This window comes from Onychostoma macrolepis, chromosome 05 (genome assembly GCF_012432095.1).
Source record: "Onychostoma macrolepis isolate SWU-2019 chromosome 05, ASM1243209v1, whole genome shotgun sequence".
Taxonomy (NCBI): domain Eukaryota; kingdom Metazoa; phylum Chordata; class Actinopteri; order Cypriniformes; family Cyprinidae; genus Onychostoma; species Onychostoma macrolepis.
In genome coordinates, this window is record NC_081159.1 from 10,203,444 (window position 1) to 10,231,332 (window position 27,889).

Genomic DNA, 27,889 nt, shown 5'->3' on the forward strand with positions numbered 1-27,889 from the left:
CAAGAGTCTTAAGTCGCCCAATCGTGTGCCTGTTTTAAAAATGTGACTATTACAACGTTTTCGTTTCAAATATGCTTAATACTACGGATATGTACGGAAATGTGTGTTATTAATCAAAATATAAATATTACTGTTGCACAAATGTTTGTTGTTAGGGAGTTCTTGTGGTCATTAAACCGTACAGGCTGTCAGTGGCAGCTCAGTACCGAGAGTCTGAGCGTGACCTCTATTGCGGTTGAAAACACAGCGGAGCCGCGGCTCGATCGGTGGGGTGTTTGTTTAGGTCTTCATTTTACCTGTCAACACAGTACTCTCAGAAAACAGCACCGCAAGACAGGCTTATGTGCTCCGTGCCGCTGGATCTCCGCTCAGGGGTGCTCAGAGTGTCAGCCGGCTTTGAGATCTATCACAGCACTGCAACATCAGTATGGTAAGTGATCACAGCATCTGAATGGACCATTGCTGTCATGTTTTCATTAATGCATACTAACTATTTATCGAGAGAATGTTTAATTGTTATTTAAATTTTTTTGTTCGTTCTGCTGATAGATGCCTACAGTCGTGCTCCTAGATCTGAGTCTTTCTTTCTTTTTTTTTTTTTTTTACCTATTTTTACCTATTGAGTCCATTGCATCCTATGGGTGTAAAAGTATGCCTGGCTTTTAAACAGAAATTAAGAATTATATAATGTAATGTCATTTTAATGGTAGTTGTAAGTCCTGGAGTCTACGAATATCACATGATAGTTTTGCTAGTAGGAGATGTGCCTCACCTGGTGCACAGGTAAGCTTTTGACCTCAGAATGCCCTCCACTGGAAGACATCATGGAAGGGCACTGGAGGAGATCTCCTACCCTCAGAACCATAAAAAAAATTACCTGGAGTCCACCCCAAAATGAACATTTTATCATTATTTTCTCAGCCTCAAGTAGTTGCAAACCTGTGTAAAATGTAATTCGGTATAAAGAGATGTTATGCTTCGCTCACCATTAACTTTCATTGTATGGAAAAGGTGCTATAAAATGAATGGAGACTGTCACAAACATTTTCCATAACATCATGTCATTTTATGTTCCACGGTGGAAAAACAGCCATACAGGTTTGGAATAACATGAGGGTGACTAAATGATGACAGAATTATCATTTTTAGGTGAACTATCCTTTAACCTGTAAACTATCCTGATTTAACCGCCACGGGCCTGTCTCGGTACCCACACCTACAGTCTTTGCATTTGACTGCGTCTGCTTACAAGACATATTTCATGATATGTTTGGCCCAAGTGGACATGAAAACTGTAATTGTTTGTTTTTTTACTTTTGGCTTTAAAATAAATGAACAAAGTTTCTAAATGTCTGTTCAGTAGTTTTAGTGTAACACAATTTAATTGTGGTGCTATTAAAAGTGATAAAGAGTCATTAAAAATGTTATTTTTTACAAAATACACATGCTATTCTCTGCACCAATAAAATGTGCAACAGGTTTTACTACCAAATTATACCTAAATAAACCTACATTGGAAAGTTTTCCCTGAAGACTTGCATAGACATACACTTAGCCTTAAATACTGCTGTGCACTTACTTCCTACTCTTAGCCCTATGACTATAACTTCTGTAAATGCTTCATTAATATTTAACTCTCAGCAGAACGTGTAGTTTTGGACCAATGGAGGCGCCACATAGTGTGGTTTACAGTGTTGGGCTAGTTACTCAAAGAATGTAATATATTACTCATTACTAGTTACTCCTTTCAAAAGTAATATTGTCACTTTACTTATTACTTTCTGGCAACAGTAATTAGTTACACTACTAGTTACATTACTTTTTTCTTCACGCCCACAGAAGTTGGTATCTTCCAGATAAAATTCTTCTAGAATGTTACTAACAACATATTTCTGCCTCATCATTTGACCAAAATCCACATTGGATCGCAGTCAGAAGTTATTACAAACACTCAATAGTGATTGATAGTGGCATTCAAGTAGAAGTGTTGTATATTAATTGTCACGTGTAGCTTTAAGTAATTTTTCCGTTATCCATATGCGTTTAAATTTCGTTATGTATTTTATCAAATCACATGAGTTTGTAAGAAACTGTTTAATTTTCCAAAAATATTTTAAATTATATTAATATAATGTACCACATGCTGATCAGAGTAAAGTAAAGCCACAACTTACACAACAGATCTTTTTTTTCCTGACAAAATCAATATAATGCTATATTTCTATCTGCTGAATGTAAGCTTTTCCCATGCATGTGCGAGTCATGAAAATCATGAAAAAATAAATCTAGGAGTTATTTGATTGTTAGATTTTAAATCAGCGGGGTTGAGGCATCAAAAGTAACTAAGTAACTAAGCTATCTTATGGAAAGTAACTGTAATATTATTACTGAAATCTTATTAGTAATTAGTTACACTACTAGCTACTGCAAAAAGTAATATTATTACAGTAACTAAATTACTAGTAACTAGTTACTGCCCAACACTGGTGGTTTATATAATGTATAATATGGTGATAAGGTCATGTAATTACTATATAATTTAATAATAACACTATTATATCGGTTTTAGGTTGATGTCAGTTTCTCCTCACACTAGCATTAATTATAGCTTTAAATTATAATCTGCAGCATATCAGTGTAAACTTAGGTACTTGTAGAAAATTAATTGCAAAATCTCAAATTTTGACGTGTTGCCACAGGCTGTTTTTGAAGCGCTCAAAATCCATACTTTACCAAAGCAACTCTCCTCCTGACCATTATCTCATATGGTGACTGAGCTTCTAGACCTGCTGGTTATCTTCAGTGGCCCCCTTCAGAGCTCATTTGGCCCCTGTGCTGTCCAGGTCACTGCCAGTAAGGCAGATAAGTGTCCCATGCTGCTTCAATTACCTCTCCTACCCCAACCTCTCATGGTGACTTACACTAAAGGATCAAATTCCCCAGCAAGGGAGGCAGCCCATTTTTTTTATGTCACGCTTTTAAGGAGAATGTCCAGGGTGTGACACTTTTCTGATGGTTTGAGTCGACTAAAGGGAACGTTGATTGGAAACTGTCCCATCCCAACACTGATAGTTGGATGGACATTTAGTTTTACCAGTCTACCTTCAGGAACCCCCTAAAATACCTCATACTTAAAACATCTCATTCTTCTCACTCAGCGTCAAAGTCTTTCTATACAAGTGAACAGCAACGTAGTTCTTAATGATGCTGCTGGTTTAGCTCAGTTACTAGTGAAAGAAAATAGTAGAAGACTAGTATAAAAACTATTAAAATTATATTTTCTAAATAAACCAATTACATGTAAATAGGGATGCACCGATCCGATATCAGTATCGGTATCGACTCCGATACGGTCATTTTCTGACGGATCGGGGTATCGGTTAGATGAGACCGATCCAAATCCAAAATTGTGCGTATAATATTCTGTGTTATTGTTAAGCCCCGCGAAAGGCACAAAAACATTATAAAGCACCATAAAGTTTTCATGCCTTATATTCCAAGTGTTCTGAAGCCGTTACATAGTTTAATGTGAGGTAGAGATGAATATTTAAGTCAAGTTCACGTAAACTCTTCTCTCCGCTGCAGCTGTCTGTCATCCTCCATTCAGCGTTCAAACTGCGTGCCGCATTCGGTTACGACAGTCAAGACGATGAAACTCTCTCCAAGAGCGTTTTAAACGCTTTAAAAAAAAAAACTGTTCCTTTTAAAACTGTTAAAAGGTAATGATCGATAAACTATCGCACAGATTTAATACACTACGCATCAATATCTCTTCACTTTGTGCTTTGAACTTTTTCTGTACTGTGCGCTGTGACTCCGTGTTGCTTCAAGTGCATCATTCTGTGCACGGGATGTGCATAAGCTCTTTGTGCCGCTCTGTATTGGAGCCTTTCGTATTATAATACTTTTGCGCAATGAAAGATTATTAATAGTCTTTCTTGTTCTGTCCTATCTATCATATGTTGCTGCCTCCATTACTGTGTTATACATGTAAAAGAAATGTCTTTTAATTTTATAGTACACTGTAAAAAAAATCCGTAAAATTTACGTTAAAAAAACGGCAGCTGTGGTTGCCGGAATTCTACTGTAAAAAATACGGTAGCAGCATTTTAGGTTTTACGGTTTTAACTTAAATTTACAGTTAAATACTGTAATTTCATTAACTGATATAATGTTAATATATTGAAGTACTGAAATCTGTTTTGTACTTTTGTAATGCACTGATAACCACCAAATGCAGGTGGTGATGAGAAAGTCACATGATGAACCAAAGCCCATCACAAGCAGCTTTAACCATTTAACAGGTGTTTACTGTAGCATTTACAGTTTTTATAGTGTATATATTTATATATCAATATATTTACATAACTTTTGCTGCTGAATTATCCACTAACCTACTTTATTATAATAGTATTTTTGTCATAGATTATGATTATATATTTTTTCATTTAAAATGAAGTTGTCTATATTTAGTAGATTGTGTTTAATACACAAAACAGTGATGATCAGGTCAACACACTGAGGTATAGAAATTCTACATTGATTATAAAAAAAAAAAAACAGTGCTGCTATAATTTAGGTTAATGATTTTCTTGAGCTCTTTTATCAAGTTACTGTGTCTTTAAATAAAATGGCATATTAAAATGTACACTTCATTCCAACCCATCAAGAATGCATTCATTGCTTAATACCACTTTTTTGGCAGTCTCTCATTCATTCTTATGGGCCGTATAGTTCCCATGGCAATGGCTTGCCTGTATGTTTCAGGTAAAGCGAGGGAAACATTGTAGTCTGGCATCAGCTTGTGTTCTCAGAGATGCCTGTAACCAGCAGTGAAAAGAAGCATGCGGCTGCTTTCATGAGTTTCAGACCACCACATTATAGCTTTTGTGTCATTGTGTGGCTCTGCCTCTGTGCAGGTACTGGCGTTTGTCTACATGGTGAAAAGCAGGATAAAATAAATGAAATATAACATTTTAGTTTTTATGGCAAGCTCTGCGTTAGCACTGCACACATAGTGAGCTATTCATAGTGAAAGCGATGCTGGGAAACTCGCAGATTCTCTGTTTTTCTGTGAATTAAATGGCAGCAGTGCTTAAATATCACAGCTGTTGATCCTGCTATGGGAATAGTTTGGTATCATTGAAATGAGTTAAGGCTATTAGTGAAGGTTATTACCTTTTGAAGAACTGAATTCATTGGTTTTTCTGTGCTTTTTAGACTGTTTGTCTTGGATACAGTGAGCTTTTTTTTAACCTAATTTTGCAGAGATATAGTGAAAAAAATCATTTAAATGTCAGCTTCATTGATAATTTAATGCAGTGATTTTCAGTCAGGGGGTGGAGCCCACTACGGGGCCTCTCCAAACTTTCAGGGGTGCCAGATAGTCTTAAAAGTATATCAATTGCCATATTTTTTGGAATATAAGTTGCTTTTTATCATTTGAAATGTGCTGTGACTTGTATTCCAAAGTGATTTGTATAATACAATTAACGTCAAGCATGCCAAACGTGCAAAGCACTCACATTTAAATTTGTGCCAAATGATGGCGGTACATGAGCCGAAGTTTATTTTTATGGCACATTACCCACATACTGTAAACTTCATTTTTGCTCTAAATAAATTTGCCATTTATAATAAATGTTGTTTATAATGAATGTCACTTTAATTTGTTTGTTTTATACTTAAATTTTTCATTCCTTTTCTGTTCTGAATACCATTGTGAGGGGAAATACATGTTTTATAGTGTTTGTAAGCATTTAATTTACTGATATTTTACATTATTTCTGAATGTAATAATAAAATGTCACTTATACACCAACTTCTTGTTGTTTTTTTCCCTCATAAATGCAACTTTGAACTGTGTGACATATAGTCAGCTGCAGCTTATTTTCCGGAAAACATTTTAGTCATATTAACATAATCATGTTAATTAAAATTACACATTATGTTTACTTATTTTTACTGTCTTGGACAAAATGGGGCCTTAGAGTCAAAAAGGTTGAGAACCTAGCTTTGTTAGGCTATTCCCGAGGTGTTCTTTGCGCTAAACTGTGGTAGATTTTTCAAGAACATGGTACTATTATATATCACATATCCTGATAATTAGGCTCCAAAGTCATGGAACAGAATTCACCAAGTCAACCATGCAAATTTACGTTATAACGGAATAGTTAAGAGAATTTTCTAGTTTTCTGTCTTGTGATTGAATTGCTTTACAATTTGATTCATGATTGCTGAGTGACACGCCAGCCATGTTGCCATGTAAATTTCTTTTGTGCGAGTTTTGAAATGGCTAGCTAAGCACATAGCAATTTGTGCGGATCAGCGATCATTTGAATGCACATCACCGTCTCCTCGACATAGGGGCAGGACACTGTGCCTTACACGCGTGGATGGTGAGATTGCCCATTGATGCCAGCGGTCCTCCCACGCTGTAGCTGGGCTAGTTTGATGCTGGGGTGTTTAGGGCAATTAAAGTAGGTAGGTGATTGACTGGGGAAGTCAACATCATTTGCAAAGGTTATTACCTTTGCAGCACCGAATGCATTGCTCTGTGGACATTCCGCTTTTTTTCTTAAATCCATGTCTGCAGGAAAATTTCAAGTATTTGGAGTCGTTTTATGCACATTTTGCAACACTGCCAATTTTTTCTCACATTTTGCTAGTTTGGTTTCAGAAATCACATATTCTGACAATTGAGGTTAGTTACTAGGTTTTTACTAGTCTGAATGCTGTTCTGTGTTCTTGCTGGTGCGATCAAAAAGTGTTCTAATATTTGACTCTTTCCCTTCAGGGTGTGATCAGTGTGCAGCTGGTGGTTACCATGGTAATGGCCAGCATGATTCAGAAGATCATACCCCACTATTCCTTTGCACGATGGCTCCTCTGCAGTGGCAGGTAATGAGGAAGTACAGCCCACTGTGCCGCTCTGGTATCCCTCTCGATGGTCAGCCTAAAATGGCATCTTAATCTACAAGGCAGCCTTAACAACACAAAGCACAGATCCTGCTCCACTTTGCACACATCATATCCTGTTTTATTGTTCATATTAAGGGCCCATCAAAAATGCATCATTATGGTGTTTCAGTAAGACCAAAGGGTATCATCAAAAAGCTCTCCGACCCAAGAGAACCGCTAACGAAAGTACAAGCCTCACTTGTTTCCCCCCTTAATTAGCGCCATATGTGTTTAGAGTAAACAGCTCTTCCAAATGTGCTCAATAATTCATCTGTGCTTGTTTTTGGCTGTAAAAATAGTTTGGAAAACTCTGGCTCGAGTGCAGGGCTTGAAGTGTTGCCCAGGAGACTTTCATAATTAAGTTTTCATTAGGAAGTAAACATGAAAAAACAACTGAAAGCAGTACAGCCCTCTCAGGGCTCATGACAGGCCAGTTTCTAAACAAAGTTGAAGGGGTTGTGGTAAATGTTTGCCACCAAAAATCCGCTAATTTTATTACCATCAAACAACCTTTGTAATTTGAAGAAATGGTTGACATGAAAATGAAAACTCTGTGATCATTTACCCTCATTCCACATCAATATGCCTTCTGTGAAACATAAAAGGAGAAATTCAGAAAGCTGCGGTTGTCGCTCTTTTCCATGGAGTTACAGTGAATTCGGACGGAAGCTTTCAACCTTCAAAAAAGGTCACAAAGGCACCATAAAAGAATTATGAAAGTGGTCCATGCAATGAAAGTCAATAGGTTGACTCACATGTTGTTTTAGACCCCATTGACTTTCATTGTATGGATAAAAACATTCTTCAGAATATCTTTTCTATCTGTTCTGAGGAAGAAAGTCATACAGGTATGAAACTAGATGACTCAAGAGTAAATAATAACAGATACAATTTTTTGGGTGAATATTTCTTATTATATTAAGCAGTACTACTGTTTTCATCATAGATAATAAAAATAAATGTTCTGAAGGATCATGTTTTTTACTGTATTTTTGATCAAATAAATGCAGCTATTGTGAACATAAGAGACTTCTTTCAGAAACATGACCCCAAACTCTTGACCGGTAGTGTACGTGTATATATACGTTTTCAAGAGCTATTTGTATTTCAGCAACTATAAAATACTACTTCTTGTCTTTTTAGTCTGCGTTGGTACCAGCACCCCACAGAAGATGAGCTGAGGACTTTAGCTGGAAAACAGCAGAAAGGAGGCAAGAGCAAGAAGGACAGGTACAATGCAGCATCACTGTTGTGCTTTTCTGTAAATTTGTGCACATTTGACTTGTGCATCAAAGAACATTTTGATGCTTCAACAAAGTTAAAAAAATCAAGCAGATTTGTTGCCCATATTCTGCAGTGGACTATGCATACAATGCTAATTCCCTGAAAAGGTAGACTAGCCTGTGTCTAGCAGCTTAGTTTTGATAGTCAGCTCTATTATACCTACCTCCTGTTCTCAGACAAAAGCCCATTTTTGCTCTGCAGGGAGCTCTTGGGCCATTTTGTCCGGCAGGTATGCTGCAATCCAGAGTAGGGAGACTACCATCCCCACAGTGATTTTGTGCTGAACACCATTGTGCACACTGACCTATGTAAACAACAGAGACCCGGAGGAGAAGTCCAAGAATCTCAGGTTCAGCTGGCTTGGAGCCACGGGACAGAAAGCTTGCATACTAGACCCGTTCATGCTAAGGCCTGTGCCCCTTTCCAATATCCCACCGTTCCCAGCGGAGCCCGACATTCATTTCTCTATTCTTTGTCATGCAGACAGCATTAGAGATGGGTGAAAATATGTTTGATTTGAACGTTGTGTGGATTTAGTTTTATTTTTTTTTCAATGGCGAGGAGGGCTCCTCTAATCCCCAGTAAAATGTGCAAACTCTGGTGTTTGGTTTCCAATAGAGACAGAGCCCTCGGTTAGGACTGCGAAAAATCTGCTGTCCTTTGGACAAAGTTGCAGATCTCACACGTTGATACCTGCTTCTCAGTTAGGTTCTTTTGCTTTCATTCATCATTGTGAATAAATGAAATGGTATAATCGATTTAGCTTCAGTCTTAATAGTTAAAAGGCCCTAAAAAAGTTCAAATGATCAAAAGTGACAGTAATTTTGAGAACATTTATTTTATTTTATTAATTTTTTTAACTGTCTATTCATCAAAGAATCCTGAAAACAAATGTATCTTGGTTTCATGGTCTTAAGGAGCACAACTCTTTCCAAGGTTAATTAAAAGAAATGTTTCTTAAGCAGCAAATTAGCATATCAGAATGAGTTCTGAATGATAATGTAACAAACTGGAGCTGAAAATTCAGCTTTGCCATCACAGGAATAAATATTAATGTTATTACTATATTTTTAATCAAATAAACGCAGCCTTGTTAAGAATTTGAAACTTTAAAAAAACAAAAACAAAAAAATCTTACCAGGGTTTCCGCGGGGTCTTAAAAAGTCTTAAATTGTACAAGATAGTCTTAATTATGATTTCAAAGTCTTAAATTTGGAGACGGAAAGACAAGAATTGCGATATGGCTTAATGTGACGATTAAACTTCAAAAGGCTATGATTTCATTAAATAAACATGAGCGCTGTAAGTTTAAAGTCCGGTGCTTATCGTCTACGGCAGAGGTCCCCAACCACCGGGCCGCGATTGTATGCGTTGTATGCGATTGATATAGAGTAGCAATTTGACGATGGTTAAATTAGTAAATAAAAGATTGCTCTGATCTGTCATCATCGCAGTTGATCCGTGATATACGGACCAGGTCCAGACCCCACCGTTCGGCATGTGATTCGCAGATTAATTTGCCAATTTACACGTTCAATCTAATTAAAACCACAAGAAGAAACGAAACAGAACTCAATTCGTTACTTGCGCGCTGTACTCGCACACACCGAAGCGCGCACAAGCGTGCGTGTTTCAGACATTGCGGCATACCGAATTGATTCCTCTTTCATGTATTCATGTAGTTTTAAACCATGAAGGTGAGCCAATGGATATCACACAAGCAACGTGCAAACTTTGCGCAATAGTTATGCCAGTGAACGTCTTAACTTCAGTCATACAGAAAGTGAAAGTAAAAAAAACTGACGGAGTTTTCTAACGCTGCATTAACAGCGCATATTATCTCAGAGACAAGAGACGAATCTACTTCAACATGTGCTGATAACAGTATAAATGAATAGAGCTGTTTTAAAGACCCTATCCACAACAACAACATCAACCAACCCCCACCCCACCCCCGGTCCGCAAGATTTTTTTCAAACCGTAACCGGTCCGCAGTGTAAAAAAGGTTGGGGACCGCTTGTCTACGGTCTTTACCGGGAAACCGTTATATTTCAGCCAAACGCGACACCTGCTGGCAGAGAATGAATCAGTTAACAGGTCAAACTAGTGCGCGTGCGAGTTTCACTGCATGATTCAGTCTAATAAAATATATTTAGAATGATCACATACTTTAAGATATGGGGGCAGAAAATGTATAGCCTATATTTATATCATTTCATATAGTTAATATCACATGAAGAGTGCCATTTTTTTTTTCTCCAAAAATCAGCATGATTACAAATGTGATATTGATTTTATTCAACAGTTCAGTTTTAGACACCATATTGGCTGTTTTTGCTCTATTTCTACAACAAAAATAATTCCAAACACAGCCACGGCACTGTTTTGCGTCTCTGAGCAACATGCGGTGTTTCGTTCCTGAATGAATCAACTGTTTAAATGATTCGGTTCAATCGCAATGACTCACTTATTAAGGCTGACTTACTGCCACCTATTGGCCGTTTTATTTTCACATTTAAAGTATCTTCATTTTTTAAAATAATTGTAATAATTGTAATCATTTTTCAACGTTTTATGTTTCAAATATCAAAACATTATTTATGCATCTGTAACTGCGCAGGTTAGCATTCTATGTCCCTCTGAGCTGCATTAAACAGTGTGTAAATACATCTAAATGCCACTTCAGATGCATTGCAAAGATACATTTTGTTGATACTGATTTCAATTGCTTGGTAACAGCCCAAATGCAAGAATTTGACTCAAAAGATGATGCACACTTTTATAAAAAATGGCTTAAAGGTAAAAATGCCTATAAAACTTGTTGGAAAAGACTAATTTCTATCGCTGCTGTGAACTGACCACACAGAATATGAAGATTATCAAAAAAAAATCAGGATTCAGCTGTCCATGGTAATCTTTAAGACACCAGCACAATAACACACTAAGCAAAATATCATCTAATTATCGTTATCAACAAAATCCCAGAAAATATCAAGATGTCATTTTTTTTCCAATTTCGCACACCCCTAATTCATGTTATTTAATTTATATAATAATTTATTGATAATAATTGTTGAAATCAATATTATTAATGCTTTTGACTTATCCATTTTCTTAAAAATGGTTTGAAGGCTGAAATGTAAAGTTTAACATTTTACAAAACTTTTTGTTTTTGTGAAAACTTGTATCTGAATTGTAAATGATGCTTTTTGCAGTCATTTTACAGTTTAATATGGTACTATAGACATTGCCCTACCCCGCTCATATGGTATTCATTTTATTTGTGCAGGTCTTAAAAAAGGTCTTAAAAAGTCTTAAATTTGAGCTCAAAAATCCTGCAGAAACCCTGCTTACCAACCTCAAACCTTTGAATAGTAGTGTATAGGTGACACTCATAATTATGAGCATTTATAATCGTTTGACCACTGTATTGTATTACATTTGATTTGATGATACTCTGTGATGTTAATATATGGTTTATTTATTCTCTTTTAAAAGGAAATTCAGGAAAAATACATTTCTGTTTATGGTCAAACTATTGTAATATGCTTGTAATTATGACAACAAAAAGTGTTATTGTAACACTTCACTAATGATTTCAATAGTTGTGATGATTAATTTTATTGTATACAATGATTATAAAGTGTTTTGACTTAAGTAATTGTTCTCTAAGTTAGTCACAGCTGATTCATTGCTAATTCATTGTAAGCTATATTGTAAAGTGAAGAGCAGGTAGTCAACATGACAGCTGTATGAAATCATTTTAGTAGTGTAATTGACTTAAACTATGACATCCCATGGAACTTGTAGCTGAATATTAATAAAATAAATGAGACTAAAGTGTCTTTCAAAATGTAAACTGGGAGCGTCTGAACTTCTCACCCTGATGATGACATCCCACTTCACATAGCAATCAGAATTCACACCGCCAGGAAGGAGATATGAGCCATGTGACGCATTGCATTATGTGATGAGGTTAAATGCCAGAGAAGCCCCACCATCCTACAACTGAAGCCACTTACAAGAGTGCTGAAACATTATAAATGAGTGGATAGAGTAGTCCAGATGCTTCTGAATAAATTCTGTCTTATCTGGGCAGCAGAGAACGATAACGCCTAGTTCTTGAAATGGCAAACTGTTATCATTTTGAATGTTTTTTTTATTTTTATTTTTTATAAAATATGCTAATTATTCTTATTTATGTTTGGCCTAGATATTTTGAGTAATGTGCTTTGAAAGATGTGCTTTCTAATAATAAAACTGTTGTATTTTTATATTCTGTTATATTCAAAAGCATAAATAAAAAGCAACTTTAATACAATTTATTCAACAATACTGTTAAGTGAATGGAGAAAAATAGCGCACTAGCACTCAGTTTGAGTTTTGGGCCCAAAATGTCCTTGGAAATTTGTGCATGTGTGTATTTCATTTTAGCCTCCTTTCAGTGTTTCATAGTTCATTATTATACGTTATGTTCACGTTGCTTCTCAGAAAGTACAATGGGCACTTGGAGAACAAGCCGATGACTATTCCAAAAGACATCGACCTTCAGCTGGAGACTAAATGCATTGCAGAAGTGGACACACTAGGTAACTCACCTGTTGTCATTATATGAAACTTAACGAATCCTTGAGCTTCAAGGATCTTCTTAGTAAGTCTGCTTCCTAAAGCTTCTCTTTTTGTCCATCTTTATTTTTTTTGGTCTAGCTTTGCATTACTTTCCTGAATTCCAGTGGCTGGTGGACTTCACGGTGGCTGCCACTGTGGTGTATCTCATCACTGAGCTGTACTTCTGTGTGGCAGAGCCCAGTGGAGAGATGAACATCAGTGTGGTGTGGAGTCTGCTGGTCTTGGCCTTTGTCATGTATCCTTTTGTAGCTTGAAATACTAAAATACTCTCCTTCTTTTTTGCATTGCTTTTCTTTTTTCATATTTCTTTGCAAATAATTCTTATAATTATTTATTAGCATAGTTGACAAATAACATGGATTATTTTTTTCCCATCAAGATTTAAATTTTAAATTGATATACAATACCAGTAATTTGGAGTCAGTAAGAAAGAAATAGAAAATTGTTGTTTAAAATTGTGATAATATTTAACAGTATTACAGTTTTACTGTATTTTTGATCAATTAAATCAAAAGTCTTGTTGACTGTAAAAGACTTAAAAATAAAAAAAGTACAGACCCCAAAATTTTAAATGGTAGTGTAAATATAATTAGACCTCTGGTCATTTCATTGTTATTTATTTGTAGCCTTAAAATAATCTAAAATATAATAAGTAATATAAATTATTATAACCCGAATTCCGGAAATGTTGGGACGTTTTTTTAAATTTGAATAAAATGAAAACAAAGAATTTCAAATCACATGAGCCAATATTTTATTCACAATAGAACATAGATAACATAACAAATGTTTAAACTGAGAAATTTTACAATTTTATGCACAAAATGAGCTCATTTCAAATTTGATGCCTGCTACAGGTCTCAAAATAGTTGGGACGGGGGCATGTTTACCATGGTGTTGCATCTCCTCTTCTTTTCAAAACAGTTTGAAGATGTCTGGGCATCGAGTTTATAAGTTTCTGGAGTTTTGGTGTTGGAATGCTCCAGCTGCTGAAGAGTTCGTGGTCATATTTTTCATTTAATGATGCACCAAATGTTCTCTATAGGTGAAAGATTAGATTAGATTCAACTTTATTGTCATTGCACAAGTACAGGTACAGGGCAACGAAATGCAGTTTAGGTCTAACCAGAAGTGCAATAGCAGCAAGTGCAGGATATACAATGGTTGAATAAGTGCAGGACAAGGATATGTACTGAATATATGTATAAATATATATAGAAAGATGTTATTACTATAAACAGAATTTACAGGTGAACATGTATAGTGAATAAATATACAGATGGCTATTACTATAAACAGAATTTACAGGTGATATGTACTATCAATATAATATATATACAGATGGCTATTACTATAAACAAGGTGTAAAAGTGCAGTGGAAGTGATTGCATATTACAATTAGACATACGGTGCAAAATGCTAATGTAAACATTGATAATGTAAACAACAGTCGGCAGTGCAAATGAGCATAATCCAATTTAGGTATGGTAGTGCAAGATACAAAAGTAAACAGTTGTTACTGTAATAAAATTTACATTCAGTAGTGCAAATAAGGCCGATGTGAGGTAGGAGAGAAGAGTTAACAATATATGAGGAAGTGGATCAACGGGGGTTAGAGTTCAGTAAAGAGACAGCTCTGAGGAAGAAACTGTTCTTTAATCTGCTGGTCCTGGTCCGGAGGCACCTGAAACGCCTGCCGGAGGGCAGGAGAGAAAACAGTCTGTGAGCTGGGTGAGAGGAGTCCTTAAGGATGCTGCGAGCTCGATGCAGACAGCGTTTCCTCTGGATGTGTTCGATGGCAGGTAGTGGAGTCCCTGTGATGCGCTGGGCAGTTTTCACCACCCGCTGCAGTGCCTTGCGCTCCGCAACAGAGCAGCTCCCATACCATACTGTTACACAGTTGGTCAGGATGCTTTCCATTGCGCAGCGATAGAAGTTCACCAGGATAGCCGAGGAGAGCTGATTCTTCCTCAGTGTCCTCAGAAAGAAGAGGCGCTGGTGAGCCTTCTTGACCAGGCTGGAGGTGTTGGTTTTCCACAACATGTCCGCCGAGATGTGGATCCCCAGGAACTTGAAACTGGAGACACGCTGAACAGCCATTCCATTGATGTGGATGGTGTCGTGTGTGCCTCTTGACTCCTTCCTGAAGTCCACGATGAGCTCCTTCGTTTTGGTGGTGTTGAGGAGCAGGTTATTTTCAGTGCACCATGTGGCCAGGTGCTGGATCTCCTCCCTTTTCCACTTTGAAAGATCTGGACTGCAGGCAGGCCAATTCAGCACCCGGACTCTTCGACTACAAAGCCATGCTTTTGTAATAGCTGCAGTATGTGGTTTTACATTGTCCTGCTGAAATACACAAGGCCTTCCCTGAAATAGACGTTGTGTGGAGGGGAGCATATTACCTTTATATACCTTTCAGCATTCATAGTGCCTTCCAAAGCATGCAAGCTGCCCATACTGTATGCACTTATGCACCCCCATACCATCAGAGATGCTGGCTTTTGAACTGAACGCTGATAACACGCTGGAAGGTCTCCCTCCTCTTTAGCCCGGAGGACATGGCGTCCATGATTTCCAACAAGAATGTCAAATTTGGACTCGTCCGACCATAGAACACTTTTCCACTTTGAAACAGTCCATTTTAAATGAGCCTTGGCCCACAGGACACGACGGTGCTTCTGAACCATGTTCATATATGGCTTCCTATTTGCATGATAGAGCTTTAGTTGGCATCTGCAGATGACACTGCGGATTGTGTTTACCGACAGTGGTTTCTGGAAGTATTCCTGGGCCCATTTAGTAATGTCAATGACAGAATCATGCCGATGAGTGATGCAGTGTCGTCTGAGGGCCCGAAGACCACGGGCATCCAACAGAGGCCTTTGGCCTTGTCCCTTACGCGCAGAGATTTCTCCAGTTTCTCTGAATCTTTGATGATGTTATGCACTGTAGATGCGAAGCCTTTGCAATTTGAAGTTGAGGAAAATTGTTTTTGAAGTATTCCACAATCTTTTTACGCACTCTTTCACAGATTGGAGAGCCTCTGCCTCTCTAAGACATCCCTTTTATAGCTAATCATGTTACAGACCTGATGTCAGTTAGCTTAATTAGTTGTTAGATGTTCTCCCAGCTGAATCGTTTCAAAATGTCTTGCTTTTTCAGCCCATTGTTGCCCCCGTGACAACTTTTTTGAGACCTGTAGCAGGCATCAAATTTGAAATTAGCTCATTTAGTGGATAAAAGTGTAAAATTTCTCCGTTTAAACATTTGTTATGTTCTCTATGTTCTATTGTGAATAAAATATTGGCTCATGTGAATTGAAAATTTTTTAGTTTTCATTTTATTCAAATTTAAAAAAACGTCCCAACATTTCCGGAATTCGGGTTGTAATTAATCTAAAGTAATATTTTAATAGTTCTGTTAGTTTTAGCAAATTCATTTTAAAATACGTAAACCTGCCATGTAGTTAATATGAAGTGTCTACATTTTCTGCAGGAAATTTTAGTGGTATTATTTCTAACACGTTAGCATTAACACACAACTATTAGGGTGATTTGAGGTTATAGCCACCATACTGTAAAACACAGGTTTTTTGGGGTTTTTTTTTTAATTCTCTAGTCACAAATATGAGCATTAATAATAGAAAAGTTTGCAAACACCATTAGTAGTAATAGAATTATTAAAAAATTGTAAAGTGCGCACATTCAGCAGGCCAAAAGCTCAATGTGGGTGCTCAACCACAAACAATGTCAGACAGGAAGAGCAAAGTTGGCGCACCACAGCTCCAAAAGTAGAAAAATATTTGGTCCCACTTTATATTAGGTGGCCTTAACCACTATGTACTTACATTTGAATTAATAATTTGGTACAATGCACTTATTGTGTACATACATGTTTTTACATTGTACTTATATTTTTAAAAATACCTATATGTAATTACATCTGTAATTAATTTCTGTAATTACATTTATAATTACACTGCTGACCCATCCCTTACACCTTAACCCACCCTTAAACCTACCCATACCACCAAACCTGCCCCTAACCTTACCCGTATCCCCCCTCAATAGCAGCAATAGTGTTTTGCAATACAGTATGAACACAATAAGTACATTGTACTTACATCAAAAAATAAGTACATAGTAGTTAAGGCCACCTAATATAAAGTGTGAGCAAATATTTATTTATGTTCTCGCCACAGGTGACGTTTCAAGCCTACAAGCTCTGCATCAGACAATGAACACTTCCATTGATGTCAGCTACCCATAATTCATGTCTTTCTCATTAGTATTGTAAAATAAGTATTTTGGCATTTTATGAAATAGTGGTTGCATGAGGACCATAACACAGTAGAGTTTTTTTCAGCTTGTGCTGTGACTTACATAGGAACCGTTTGTTATTTTAACAGAACTACAGTAGAAACCTTAAAGTACTTTATTCAATAACATGTCCATAGTCCCTAAATGTTAAAACATCCTTTATATAAGACAACCTTTGTGGAGAAGCTCAATTTGTCTCGGTGCAGGGACAGTCTAGCTATGAGTGATGAAAGCTGCACCTGTTGCCTTTTACCTGCTACTTTCCCCTTCTAGTGCCTCACCAAATCACACACATTAACCCCGGCACAGTCCACAAAGATCAATCTCCCTGCGCTCGCCACTGCCCTTTACCTAGCTCAGCCTGCCACAGAAGATTGGAGGCCCAATTTTCACGGCCCACCGGACTGATTTGCCTGGGAAAAAGAGAGGAAGGAAGGAAGGTGCCTGGTAGGGTGATGAAGATGATGACGATGATGATAGGTCTATATGTGTGCAAATGGCTGAATGTGGACAGGAAGGAGCCATTTTTCCTGATCTCAGTGGAGAGTGTGTGGTGGGGAAAATGGCCTTGTCAAAGTGATGGTCACTGAAACATTTCCTCAGATGGGCGCCCGCTTGCCTTGCAGATTTGCACGTCGTAGCCACAAGTTGAATGATTGACCCTAGACCAGTATAATCAAAACAGGCACACATAGGCATCGGAACAAAGAGGCGCAGCTAGGCATTTTCTTTCTGCATTTGGCATCTTTTTTTTGATTTTCAAATTTGTTGTATGTTACCTTAGTGAAATTAGCCTTGACATTATTTGATGAGGTGTGATTTAAATGCGTTTCTCTTTTGCTGTGAGCCTGTGACACTAAATGTGAGACATGTAAGCCAGGATACTTTTCAATTAGAATCCAACCAGCTGTGGAATCCGTGAGAATAATGCCAGTTAAAAGAAAATCCAACTTCTATTAAATTATATTAACCGTATGTGCCAGTGTGTAAAAATGAAGGAAAATGTGTGTTTGAAACTCTTACAAAGTGTGCAACAGTTATTATAACCCAAAATATTTCCTTAATTAGTCAAATAATTAATTCCAGTTATTTTTGGAGAGCAGTTTTTGGTATAATGTGCCCTTTGTGAATATGTTCCTTAGCTTCAGTTTCTCTCAGGAAGATCCTTTTCTCCCTCACGGCTCACTACTTCAGACTAGAGGAGGGCGGTGAGCGTTCCCTCTGCATCACCTTTGCCTTTTTCTTCTTTGTGAAAGCCATGGCTATTCTTATTGTCACAGAAAACTACCTGGAATTTGGCCTTGAGACAGGTATAGTGGTGTTAAGTTGGTTTTATGCATATTGCTTTGTCTTTTTTTCTTTAGACCATTGTGTTCTGATGTTGAATTATTTTATAGTCTTAAATTAACACATGCTGGTAGAAATATTAAATACCAGCTGCATTTAATTACTTAAAAAAAAAAAAAAAATCATTGGCTGTTTTCCTTTGCATATTTGTATTGCATCAGTCACAGTTCCAAGCATCAGCCAGTCTCACAAGAAAAATATTTGTTCCTCATATTTTTGTTTAAGATGTCGCTTAACACCTGGAATGAGTGGCCACATGCAGAAAATAAAAGAAAGCTTTTAGCTGCCTAGTTAAATTTCTGACAAAATTGTCCACTAAAGTAGAAACGTGTTTGGCAGTGCATGACAGTCACCTAGCTTTTATGTTGTAGACCATTTTTATCTTTTTGATTTGAATCACTTGTTGTTAGCGAGGTTCAGTCTGTTATTCTTGCATTATGATTTAAACCATGCATTAGGCTGCACTATGTTGCAATTTCTGAAAAGCTGATCTCTATTCTCACCATAGACCCTGTAACCAGGGTTCAAAATCAAAACTATGACTATGACTAGGAGTGTGCAATATTGACAAAAAATGATTTTCTCTGATTTTGTCAATAATAATAGCTAGACAATAGTTTGCTGAGTGTGTTTTTGTGCTGATACCTTAGCTGGTTTCATAGTCTTCATATTTTGTGCATGAGTGACAGAAATTCTTTTCACTATGAGGCAATATTTGACTTAAATTGATTTCGTTGAAGTGATTTTTACCTTTTATAAAGGCAGTATTCTATAACAGGGGTGTCCAGTCCTGCTCCGGAAGGGCCAGTGTCCTGCAGAGTTTAGCTCCAACACACTTGCCTGGAAGGTTCTAGGGGTTGGAGCTAAACTCTGCAGAACAGTGGCCCTCCAGGAACAGGTTTGGACACCCCTTTTCTATAACTTAATTAGATGTATGCATCATCTTTTATGCCAAACTCTAACATTTAATCAATAAATTCAGTTTGAATAATAAGATACTGGGGAATGGCCCTGTATATAAAGAATTTCATGTGTATTGTAACAGCATTAAAATGCAATCTCAGTGTGTGTTTTTGTTTAGTTTTTTTTTTATTATAGACATTGCATGTATCACACACCCCTACTATGTCCATTTTATTCTTTCTGTCTTCCTTTTTCTCCTTTCATAGGCTTTGCAAATTTTTCCGAAAGTGCCTTGCAGTTTCTGGAGAACCAAGGCCTTGAGTCTCAGTAAGTATTGTGGCTGGTGATATACCCCCGTCCTCTTTGTCAGTAGAGAGGGAGTGTGTATACAGTATACTATGTCTCCATGGGTTGGGATTAAGCCGTGTATGTGATGGTTTGTGCTTCCCTGCGGTGAACAGGCCTTGCTCTCTTCCTCTGTCTCTACAGGGGCCCCATATCCAAGCTGACCTTTAAGCTGATCCTGGCTCTGCTCTGTGCTCTCATTGGAGCCTTTCTCACCTTCCCCGGCCTGCGATTGGCCCAGATGCATCTTGATGCCCTCACACTAAATGACTGCAAAGTCACACAGTAAATGTTTCAGAAAACCAAATTCATTACGTCTTATTTTCATAATTACTATTTTGTTGAAACCTTTAATAGTGACTTTAAAAGCTTGAATTGTGGGTATTTATTTGACCTTACAATTTGACAGAGTGTGTTACATTTTTTTCGTCAAGAAGAATTTAACTAGTTTATATTGAAATATTGTAGCCACTAGCAATATTTCCATGTTGATTCATGTGGAGCATCAGTGACTGACTATATCCTCACTAAGTTAGCAGCAGGGAAGTATAGACTTTGTCTACATTTTCAGCCAGCATTGGGCCCTAGGGTAACTGTGTTACATAAGAGGAGTTAAGCATTACGTATCTCACATAGCTAATCCTCTTCAGCGTGGCCAGCTCGCCATACCTGCTCTCATGACACTATGGGGCTTACAGTTAGACATCTTTTAGGCCTGGATTACTGCTATGCTTCTTGTACGGCTGAAATGGTATATTTAAAGCAGTGGCACTTTATGATAGTTGATGTTTACTGCTCCACTGATATTGATACTCTTGTGTGTTACCATATCTAATTGGTTGTTTTTATGTGTCCATTCTTCAGGACCTTGCTACATATCAACTTCTTGGCCCCCTTAATCATGGTACTGCTATGGGTGAAGCCCATAACAAAGGATTATATAATAAATCCCACATTTGGGAAAGATAGTGTGCCTTTGTGAGTATTTCATTTTACAATTGTGTTTTGCATTGATAGTTTATGTTGAATTGTTATTAAACCTTTTTAAGTTCATCAAGACCATCTACACTTGAGCAAACTCACTTTAAAGTGAACATGGAAACCAAATTGGCCCTGATTACTTAAAACGTGTTCCTGGACTTATTGTTCATGATTTGTCAGTACACAGTATTCAAATGAAAATGAATAAAATGGCCTTGTTGAAGGGTGAAATAATGTTAACAAACAGTGTAAGACACTTATTGGTGACAAATGGGTATAATCTCATTCATAGGTTTTTGTATTATCTGCTTACGCCCCACTGGGGGTTAGGTTGAGAGATACACCTTCATGTTTACTTTTTTCTACAAATCTGTTTTAATGCAAGTCAAATCATACAAATTTGCCAACTGTTGTAGGTAATGCAGTCTTCTAAACTCTTGCCAATAAATACCAATAAGATTTGTGATGGGGTTAAAAGGTGTTTTCATTGTGATAAGTCAATAAGCTCTTGAGGTTCTTCAGCTTCCATGTCTTGGTCAGAAATTGTCCACAAAAGTTGTTGCTGTTGATCTTTATAGAAGGGAAGTAATCTCATTTGGGTTCTATTCTTGTGTGTAATGCCCACTTTTGCGCAATCTAATCAAACAAGTTCCACCCTATATTTGTTTGACTCATAAATGCAGTAGTAAAATGTCACAACTTAAGGTTTGGGCTGATTTTGCATGTCACTCCTGTTCATCTGTTTTCAGGATGTCTGAGAAGACATATGACACATTGCGTCTGTGGGTGATCCTGCTTTTGTGTGTGCTGAGACTAGCAATGATGAGGCATCATCTTCAGGCCTACCTTAACCTGGCCCAGAAGGGCGTCTTGCAGATGAAGAAGGAAGCGGGACGCATTAGTACAGTGGACCTCCAAAAGATGGTGCGTAGACTTTTATCACTTTTTGTTCTTGTTACATCTTGTTCTTACAGATAAATAATGGGTCCTCACATTAATATGCAAGTTATTGCAATGCAAAGCCATCTTCTTGCCGTATTTTGCCCGATATCCCATCTATCCCAAGTGTCCCATCTTTAGTAGGTTGTTCTTGTGATGATCTGATACTGGTTAATAAATGCACTCAGGGACCCTCTTGTGGCGTCTACTCTTGGGGCCTGCATTACAGTGTCGACATTCCTCAAAGGTGGAAATATGTCGGTATGAAAAAGGACTGCGTGGCATTGTTGCCCTCAAAGCTCTAAAATGAGGAGGCTATTTGAGTTTAGTGGAGCGCAAGGATCAAAACCCACAGCACTCCACAGCTGGAGCTGAGGAAAAGAGCCCGTTTGATGTTCCAAGCCATAAGTGAGACTCGCAAATGGCTGTAGAGTCGCAGGGGTGTCTGGTCTTACATCTGCTCCAGAATCATATGCTTGCAGCCTCCCTCTGTACTTAAGCTCCCAGTGATGGTTTCAGCAAGTCTGTTTGATGAGCTCCTCTCCTGCCAAGCTGCTTGTTTTGAACGAAATTTGCCTAAATGTTTTAACTGCAAATTTGTTTTTCCCCACACAGGTCGCCCGAGTCTTTTACTACCTGTGCGTAATAGCTCTTCAGTACATTGCACCTCTGGTGATGCTGTTGCACACTACTTTGCTGCTAAAGACATTAGGTGAGTGCATTAAGGTTCTTCTGGACACGTTCTCGATTGCCCCGGTAGGGTTTCTTGAATTTTTCAGACTCTTGTTTTTAACCCCCAGGTGGATACTCGTGGGTGATTTACCCCGAAGAGAATTTGCCGTGTTTGCCAAATGAGGAGTCGAGCCCTGCCGAGGTGGGGCAAGGCGAGATGCAGGCCTCTCAAACAGTGGCCCAGCTGTCGGTTGCTCTCGGGGGGCTGAGGACTGTTTTCTCCCCCTTGCTTTTTCGAGGGCTCCTGTCCTTCTTCACTTGGTGGATTGCCGCATGCCTGTTCTCCACCTCTCTCTTTGGCCTCTTCTACCACCAGTATCTGATGGCTGCATAGCATCGGGAATGGCTTGTTCGACTGAACTGTGCGACACGAGGCCCTGAAACATTCCCCTTTTTCTGCAACCATATCAGCTGGGCTCTTCTCTGAGGGGCTTCCTCCATGGACACGTTATTTTAACCTAGCCAATACGTAAACGACAACAGTAACAGTCATTGTAATATTTATCAATGCATCAATGGATGGAGGATGGCTTCTGAAGGAGACCTCAAAATAATGCTGATTTTAAAGGGGACGGCGTCTTTGAACCACCAGAAGGTTGAAAGCTAGGGATCACTCATGGTCGTTGACATTCTTTGCATTTCTTTTTTGTTTTTTTTAAGAGTTTAAAATTATGCTAGATGAATTTCATGAGAATGACAGTTTTTAATCGTGTTTTAAAGTTGTTTCACTTCTCCAAAGTAGAAACTGGCTTCTGCTTTAGGGGAGGTTTTCATTGCTGATCCGTGAAGAGGAAACAGTGTTTTAGTCAAGCTTGGAGAGTGTAGTGAGGGGATTGATCAAGGAGAACTGTATGTGTTAAAGGTATATTTATTTGTCCATTTCGGAGGGACTGAAGTCAGCCTTCTCACAAGGAGCGTTTTTCGTTTGACTGTAGAAGACTGAGAGATAATTTAAGTGTGCGTGCGCGTGTGAGAGTGACGGTTCACATGTTAACATCAGTGCCTGCAGGCTCCCAGTGACCCCTGCTGCTGGTGGGTAAATCTAAAAAGGGCATTTTGATCAAGTATAAAAGCTAACTCAAAAAACTGTCTAAAGCAGTGGCCTCCGCTCTTCTGATACTCTTCCCTGTCATTTAAGTGATGTTTCACTTTGAATTTGGGTCCAGTGACATCAAACGCATCCTGTAAGCGTGCTCTGTGTTTCTGTATGGAGCCTATTGATTTTCTGTAATGCATCAAATAACAGGATTGGATTTGTTTCATGTGAAGGTGCCAAGTATGCTTGTATTCCCCTGTGAGTGTGTACAGTACTTCCTGTTGGAAATCTGAAGCACACATGCTGAGGTACGAGCCAAAGCAGAACATGCGGCTTGATCACAAAGAAACGTCTACGAGGTCCACTTGAATATTGCGAGTTTTTTTTGGCACTACGGTTACAAAAACCACACAGAGGCATATCTAGTATTTTTTGTTTGTCTTTTTTTAGTGTTAACCTACTGTAAAAGTCTTATTCTCTCCTTCCGTTTGAGTTTTTGGAAGGTACGCAGACAATGAATGTATTGATCCTGCCTGATTTTTCCATTTTTTTTTTTTATTATTATTGTAGAACAAATCTACTACCTTTGGGGCTCCTAATATAATCTTTGCTTTTAACAAATGTCAGTTAAATTTGAAATCCAATTTTTCTGTGTTGTGGACTTCCAGGGATATTTATATTGCAAAGGAGTGTCCACTACTATCAAAAGCACGCTATACAATCAATACTTGTTAAAAATGTGGCAGTTAGATGCTGAATTCAAATTTTTTCCTCTGTTGTTTATTATCATGCTGTGAAGATTGATGGACGCAAAGGGGAGTTTATTTTAGCTGTAAACATTTACAATTTTTGGTAATCATCAGCAGGGCCGTTTTAGCCTTACACTCAGCTATAGACATTTTTTTTTTTCCCCCTCGTACTTTACCTTACCTTCATTTAATTTTCTCCCTCTTTCCCCCACCATAAAAATTTTAAACAAGTGACCAAAATTAATCTAAAATTACTAAAGTTTAACCCCTTTTACGAGGTGTTCAATAAACATGTCTGTAGACATTTCTAACCCTAATGCCAAATAGTTTATGAGACTCATAACTGAGCCATATTAATTTAAGATATTAAAGACACACACAGTATTCCAGTATTGAAGTAGCTGGGATCTCTTTTAAAACCTATGAGCCTAAATGGGTCTGTTATTCTTCAATGCATTTTAAGTACTTATCTTTATTTATTACTTTTCAGTTTGTTTAATAAATGATTGTCAAAAAAAAAGTCATGACTTACTTCGTATTACTTCTTTTTTTTTTTTTTTTTTTAGAATGAGCATTATTTTTGTTTTGTCATGGTTTTCCCACTCATTGTTGACATGACAAGAGTTACAGAGTTTTTGGGGTTTATCTTTTAAAATACACAATATTACTCTTCTAAGGCTAGAGTTATCATGAATAAAATGAATTCACACCGTGAGTGGTTCTCGTCCATGTGACGCTGGAGTAATGTTGTCCCGAGTGCTATTGTCTCTATGGGCCTCATCTTCTAGTTGCTGCTATTGGATCAAAGAGACAAATTCCAAAACAAACAGCCGAAGAGGCTCTTTTCTTTTCCTAAGAAGACTCCATTCACACAAAGCATTTTATCCGAGGCCCACAAAACAGCCCTTTTGAGGGTCGTCGTTCCCAGTGCTCGAATGAGCGAATCTTCTCGAAAGGTATCTTTTTAATGACCGATCCGCTGTCTGTGCTAAATAACGAGAGTTTCATTATTGTGTTAGCTCATTTGAGAGCAGCAAAATAAATAATGAGAACTTGTAATAATGGGTGACCTAACCTGGTTCTTTTTGTCCAGAAATGAATAGAGTGAAAGCAAGGATGCTTGAGGAAGCTAACGAACCTGGGTGCTTTGGTTTTGCACAGAGAGCTGCTTTCAAAGACTACTTGATTTTCCATGATGCAAATACTCTCTAGAACAGTACGTTCACATGCCTGCATGAACATGGTAGCTGCAAAACAAGACATATTTGTGTGATTTACATAGATGCGTTGGTTTACATGTTTTAAGATGAGGGGAATGAGAGCTACCACATGATCTGTCTTTTTTGGTGTTGTTTATATATGATAGAGTATTTGTGGATGGAAGGTGATTGTAGTGTCAGTGTAATGCAATTAAGTACACAGCATAATGAGTTGAGGTAGTGAGCTACAACAGAGCATTTGGACAGAAGTGACTGCCCCCTTGTGAAAGCATCATGTACTGACAGGCTTGAAAGGAATGGGATCTCCAGAGACTCACAAAAGAAAGTTCTTCATGGAAAAAAACTGGTTACATCTCATTAAAAATGATTAATTCTATCTTGAAGATATTGTGGGAGTACAAAGAAAGAGCTGCTGGACATTAGGACAAGATAAATATCTAAAACATGTTTAAACCTGTAGAGATTGCAAATGTTTAATTCAAATTGAAAAATAATAGGTGTAATATTGATTTGCATTACATATTCATACATGTCAAAGAATAATTTAAATAGTGTAAATTGTGTTTTATTGCAATGTACAATAATGAAAACATCAGTCACTTTAATATTGCATTCAGACCAAAAACATTTTATTTATTTATACTGTTATAAGAGAGTCAAACAAACACATTCTTTTCTTTTTCTGTTGATCTATTTAAAGAAAATGAATGAAAAAAATAGCACACACTACCATAGCTTGCAAAAACAAACCATATTTATTACAATGTTTCGGTCAAGCGTCCTTGGCCGGGCATATGTCCGCTGATCTATAATCCTCTTTAGCCCTTCGTTGCCCTTGATGTGTCCCTTGTGCCTCTTGTTTGAACTGTGGCTAGTGGTCCGAGGGCAGCAAAGGTCAGCAAGCAGTCAACCGAAGCCCCCGTGGGACACCGCCATTTAGATTCCAGCATACCGACACTATTGCTGAAGGTACTCAACGTATGTATGAGTGGAAACAGAGAACAAATACCTGTAAGTGTCTTTTTTATTATTTGTATTATAAGTGACAAACCTTTCATATGAAGCAGAGAGCCTTTTCCCTTTAAGAATGAATAAATACACAAAATTGGGCTGGGCAACTAATGCATTTGGGTAAATATGTTTTATAAATTATAATACTCTATGCTGTTATTATTTTTGAATGAATTTGTATCTGGTGGAATTGTAGCCTTAGTATTATTTCCTTAAAAGGACAGTAATTAGCTAAGGATAGCGAGCATTATTTTTGTTTCATCAATGACTAAATTATGGAAGTTAATAAGAGAGAAATAATGCATGAAGAAACATAGGATGTGGTTAGTTGCACGTGTTATCAATAAGATAAAAAAATTGGAGAGAAGTTGCTTCATATATGAGATTTATTTCCTTAATCGCAGATATGACAAGTTTCCTGCCCTGCTCATGTGCGGCTAGTCTTTGTGTGGTCATAGTGATGATCCTGTACAGAAGTATTTGTCACTGGGGAGTTGTTGCCACTGGAGGCAGTTGCCGGGCGCAGTGGCTGAAGGCATGTTCCGTCTATAGTATCCCAGAAGGCCATAGGAGCTGACTCCCCAGAAGTCACCACTGGAGGTGAAAAACTCATATTGTGTCCTGTGTTTGCTGGCCTGAAAGACAGGGGAAATAAGGGTTAGTCTGTATTAGTTTTTAAAGTTTGCATGGGGCGTATTTCAAGTGCGGCAAAGAGGCAATGTGCCGCCATTGTGTGAACGGCCTCTGCTCACTTTGCTAAAGCCTGCCCATTTACCAACAGATTGCCTCTGTTACCTAGCAACAATTTAATTAAGATGGTACATGCAAGGTGGGGCTTCCTCTCTAAATACAGGATTTTTTGTGCCCCAATAAGAATATTTAATATCAAATTGTGTGTCATAGCTCAAATTTTCTTTGAATGACCTAAATCCCTTTTTTAATCTTCATAATTACCAATAATATAAGTAAGCCCGACCTGGCTTTAAACTCATTTAAACGTAGTTATTGAAAGTATAATACTATATATGTATATGTATGTACATGAACACACAATTGAAATGATCATGAATTGTTTGCAATGCAGGAAAGGGCACAGAAATGATCTGGATACTGCTAAAGCTAAGTATTATTTATTAATAAAATACATATACAATAAAGCAGTAACACTTTACAACACCATCCTATTACTTAATGTTGTGCAGTACTATGAGTACTACGTTTATTAGAGTATTTATTAATCTTTATTAGTGTTAAAAAAACATTATTTGTTAGTGTTAATAAGTTAAAAAAAAAAACAACAACAACTGTTCATTGTTAGCTTAGGTCCATTTAATAATAGCAACAGAGACTACTATTGATTTTAATAATGGATTATTAAATGATGAAATTTAAAAGTATTTTTCATTGTTAGTTCGTTAGCCATGTTAGTTATGG

At 37.5% G+C, this 27,889-nt stretch overlaps 1 protein-coding gene across 1 annotated transcript; it reads left to right on the forward strand.

Moving 5' to 3' along the window:
- The first annotated feature begins 196 nt into the window (after nt 1–196).
- Nucleotides 197–24,733, forward strand: tmem161b (transmembrane protein 161B). Its single transcript, XM_058777010.1, has 12 exons — nt 197–430; nt 6,797–6,900; nt 8,104–8,190; nt 12,736–12,833; nt 12,952–13,108; nt 18,351–18,502; nt 19,709–19,769; nt 19,932–20,072; nt 20,652–20,765; nt 21,518–21,692; nt 22,323–22,419; nt 22,508–24,733. The coding sequence occupies exons 1-12, from the start codon at nt 428–430 to the stop codon at nt 22,771–22,773; spliced, it is 1,455 nt and encodes a 484-aa protein (XP_058632993.1). The 5' UTR covers nt 197–427; the 3' UTR covers nt 22,774–24,733.
- The last annotated feature ends 3,156 nt before the right edge of the window (nt 24,734–27,889 follow it).

Bases quoted from the DNA above. Each gene is read 5' to 3' on its own strand.
- tmem161b (XM_058777010.1), top strand. The intron at 12,834-12,951 runs GTAACTCACCTG...TTTTTGGTCTAG, and splicing joins TGCAGAAGTGGACACACTAG to CTTTGCATTACTTTCCTGAA. The intron at 22,420-22,507 runs GTGAGTGCATTA...TTTAACCCCCAG, and splicing joins TTTGCTGCTAAAGACATTAG to GTGGATACTCGTGGGTGATT.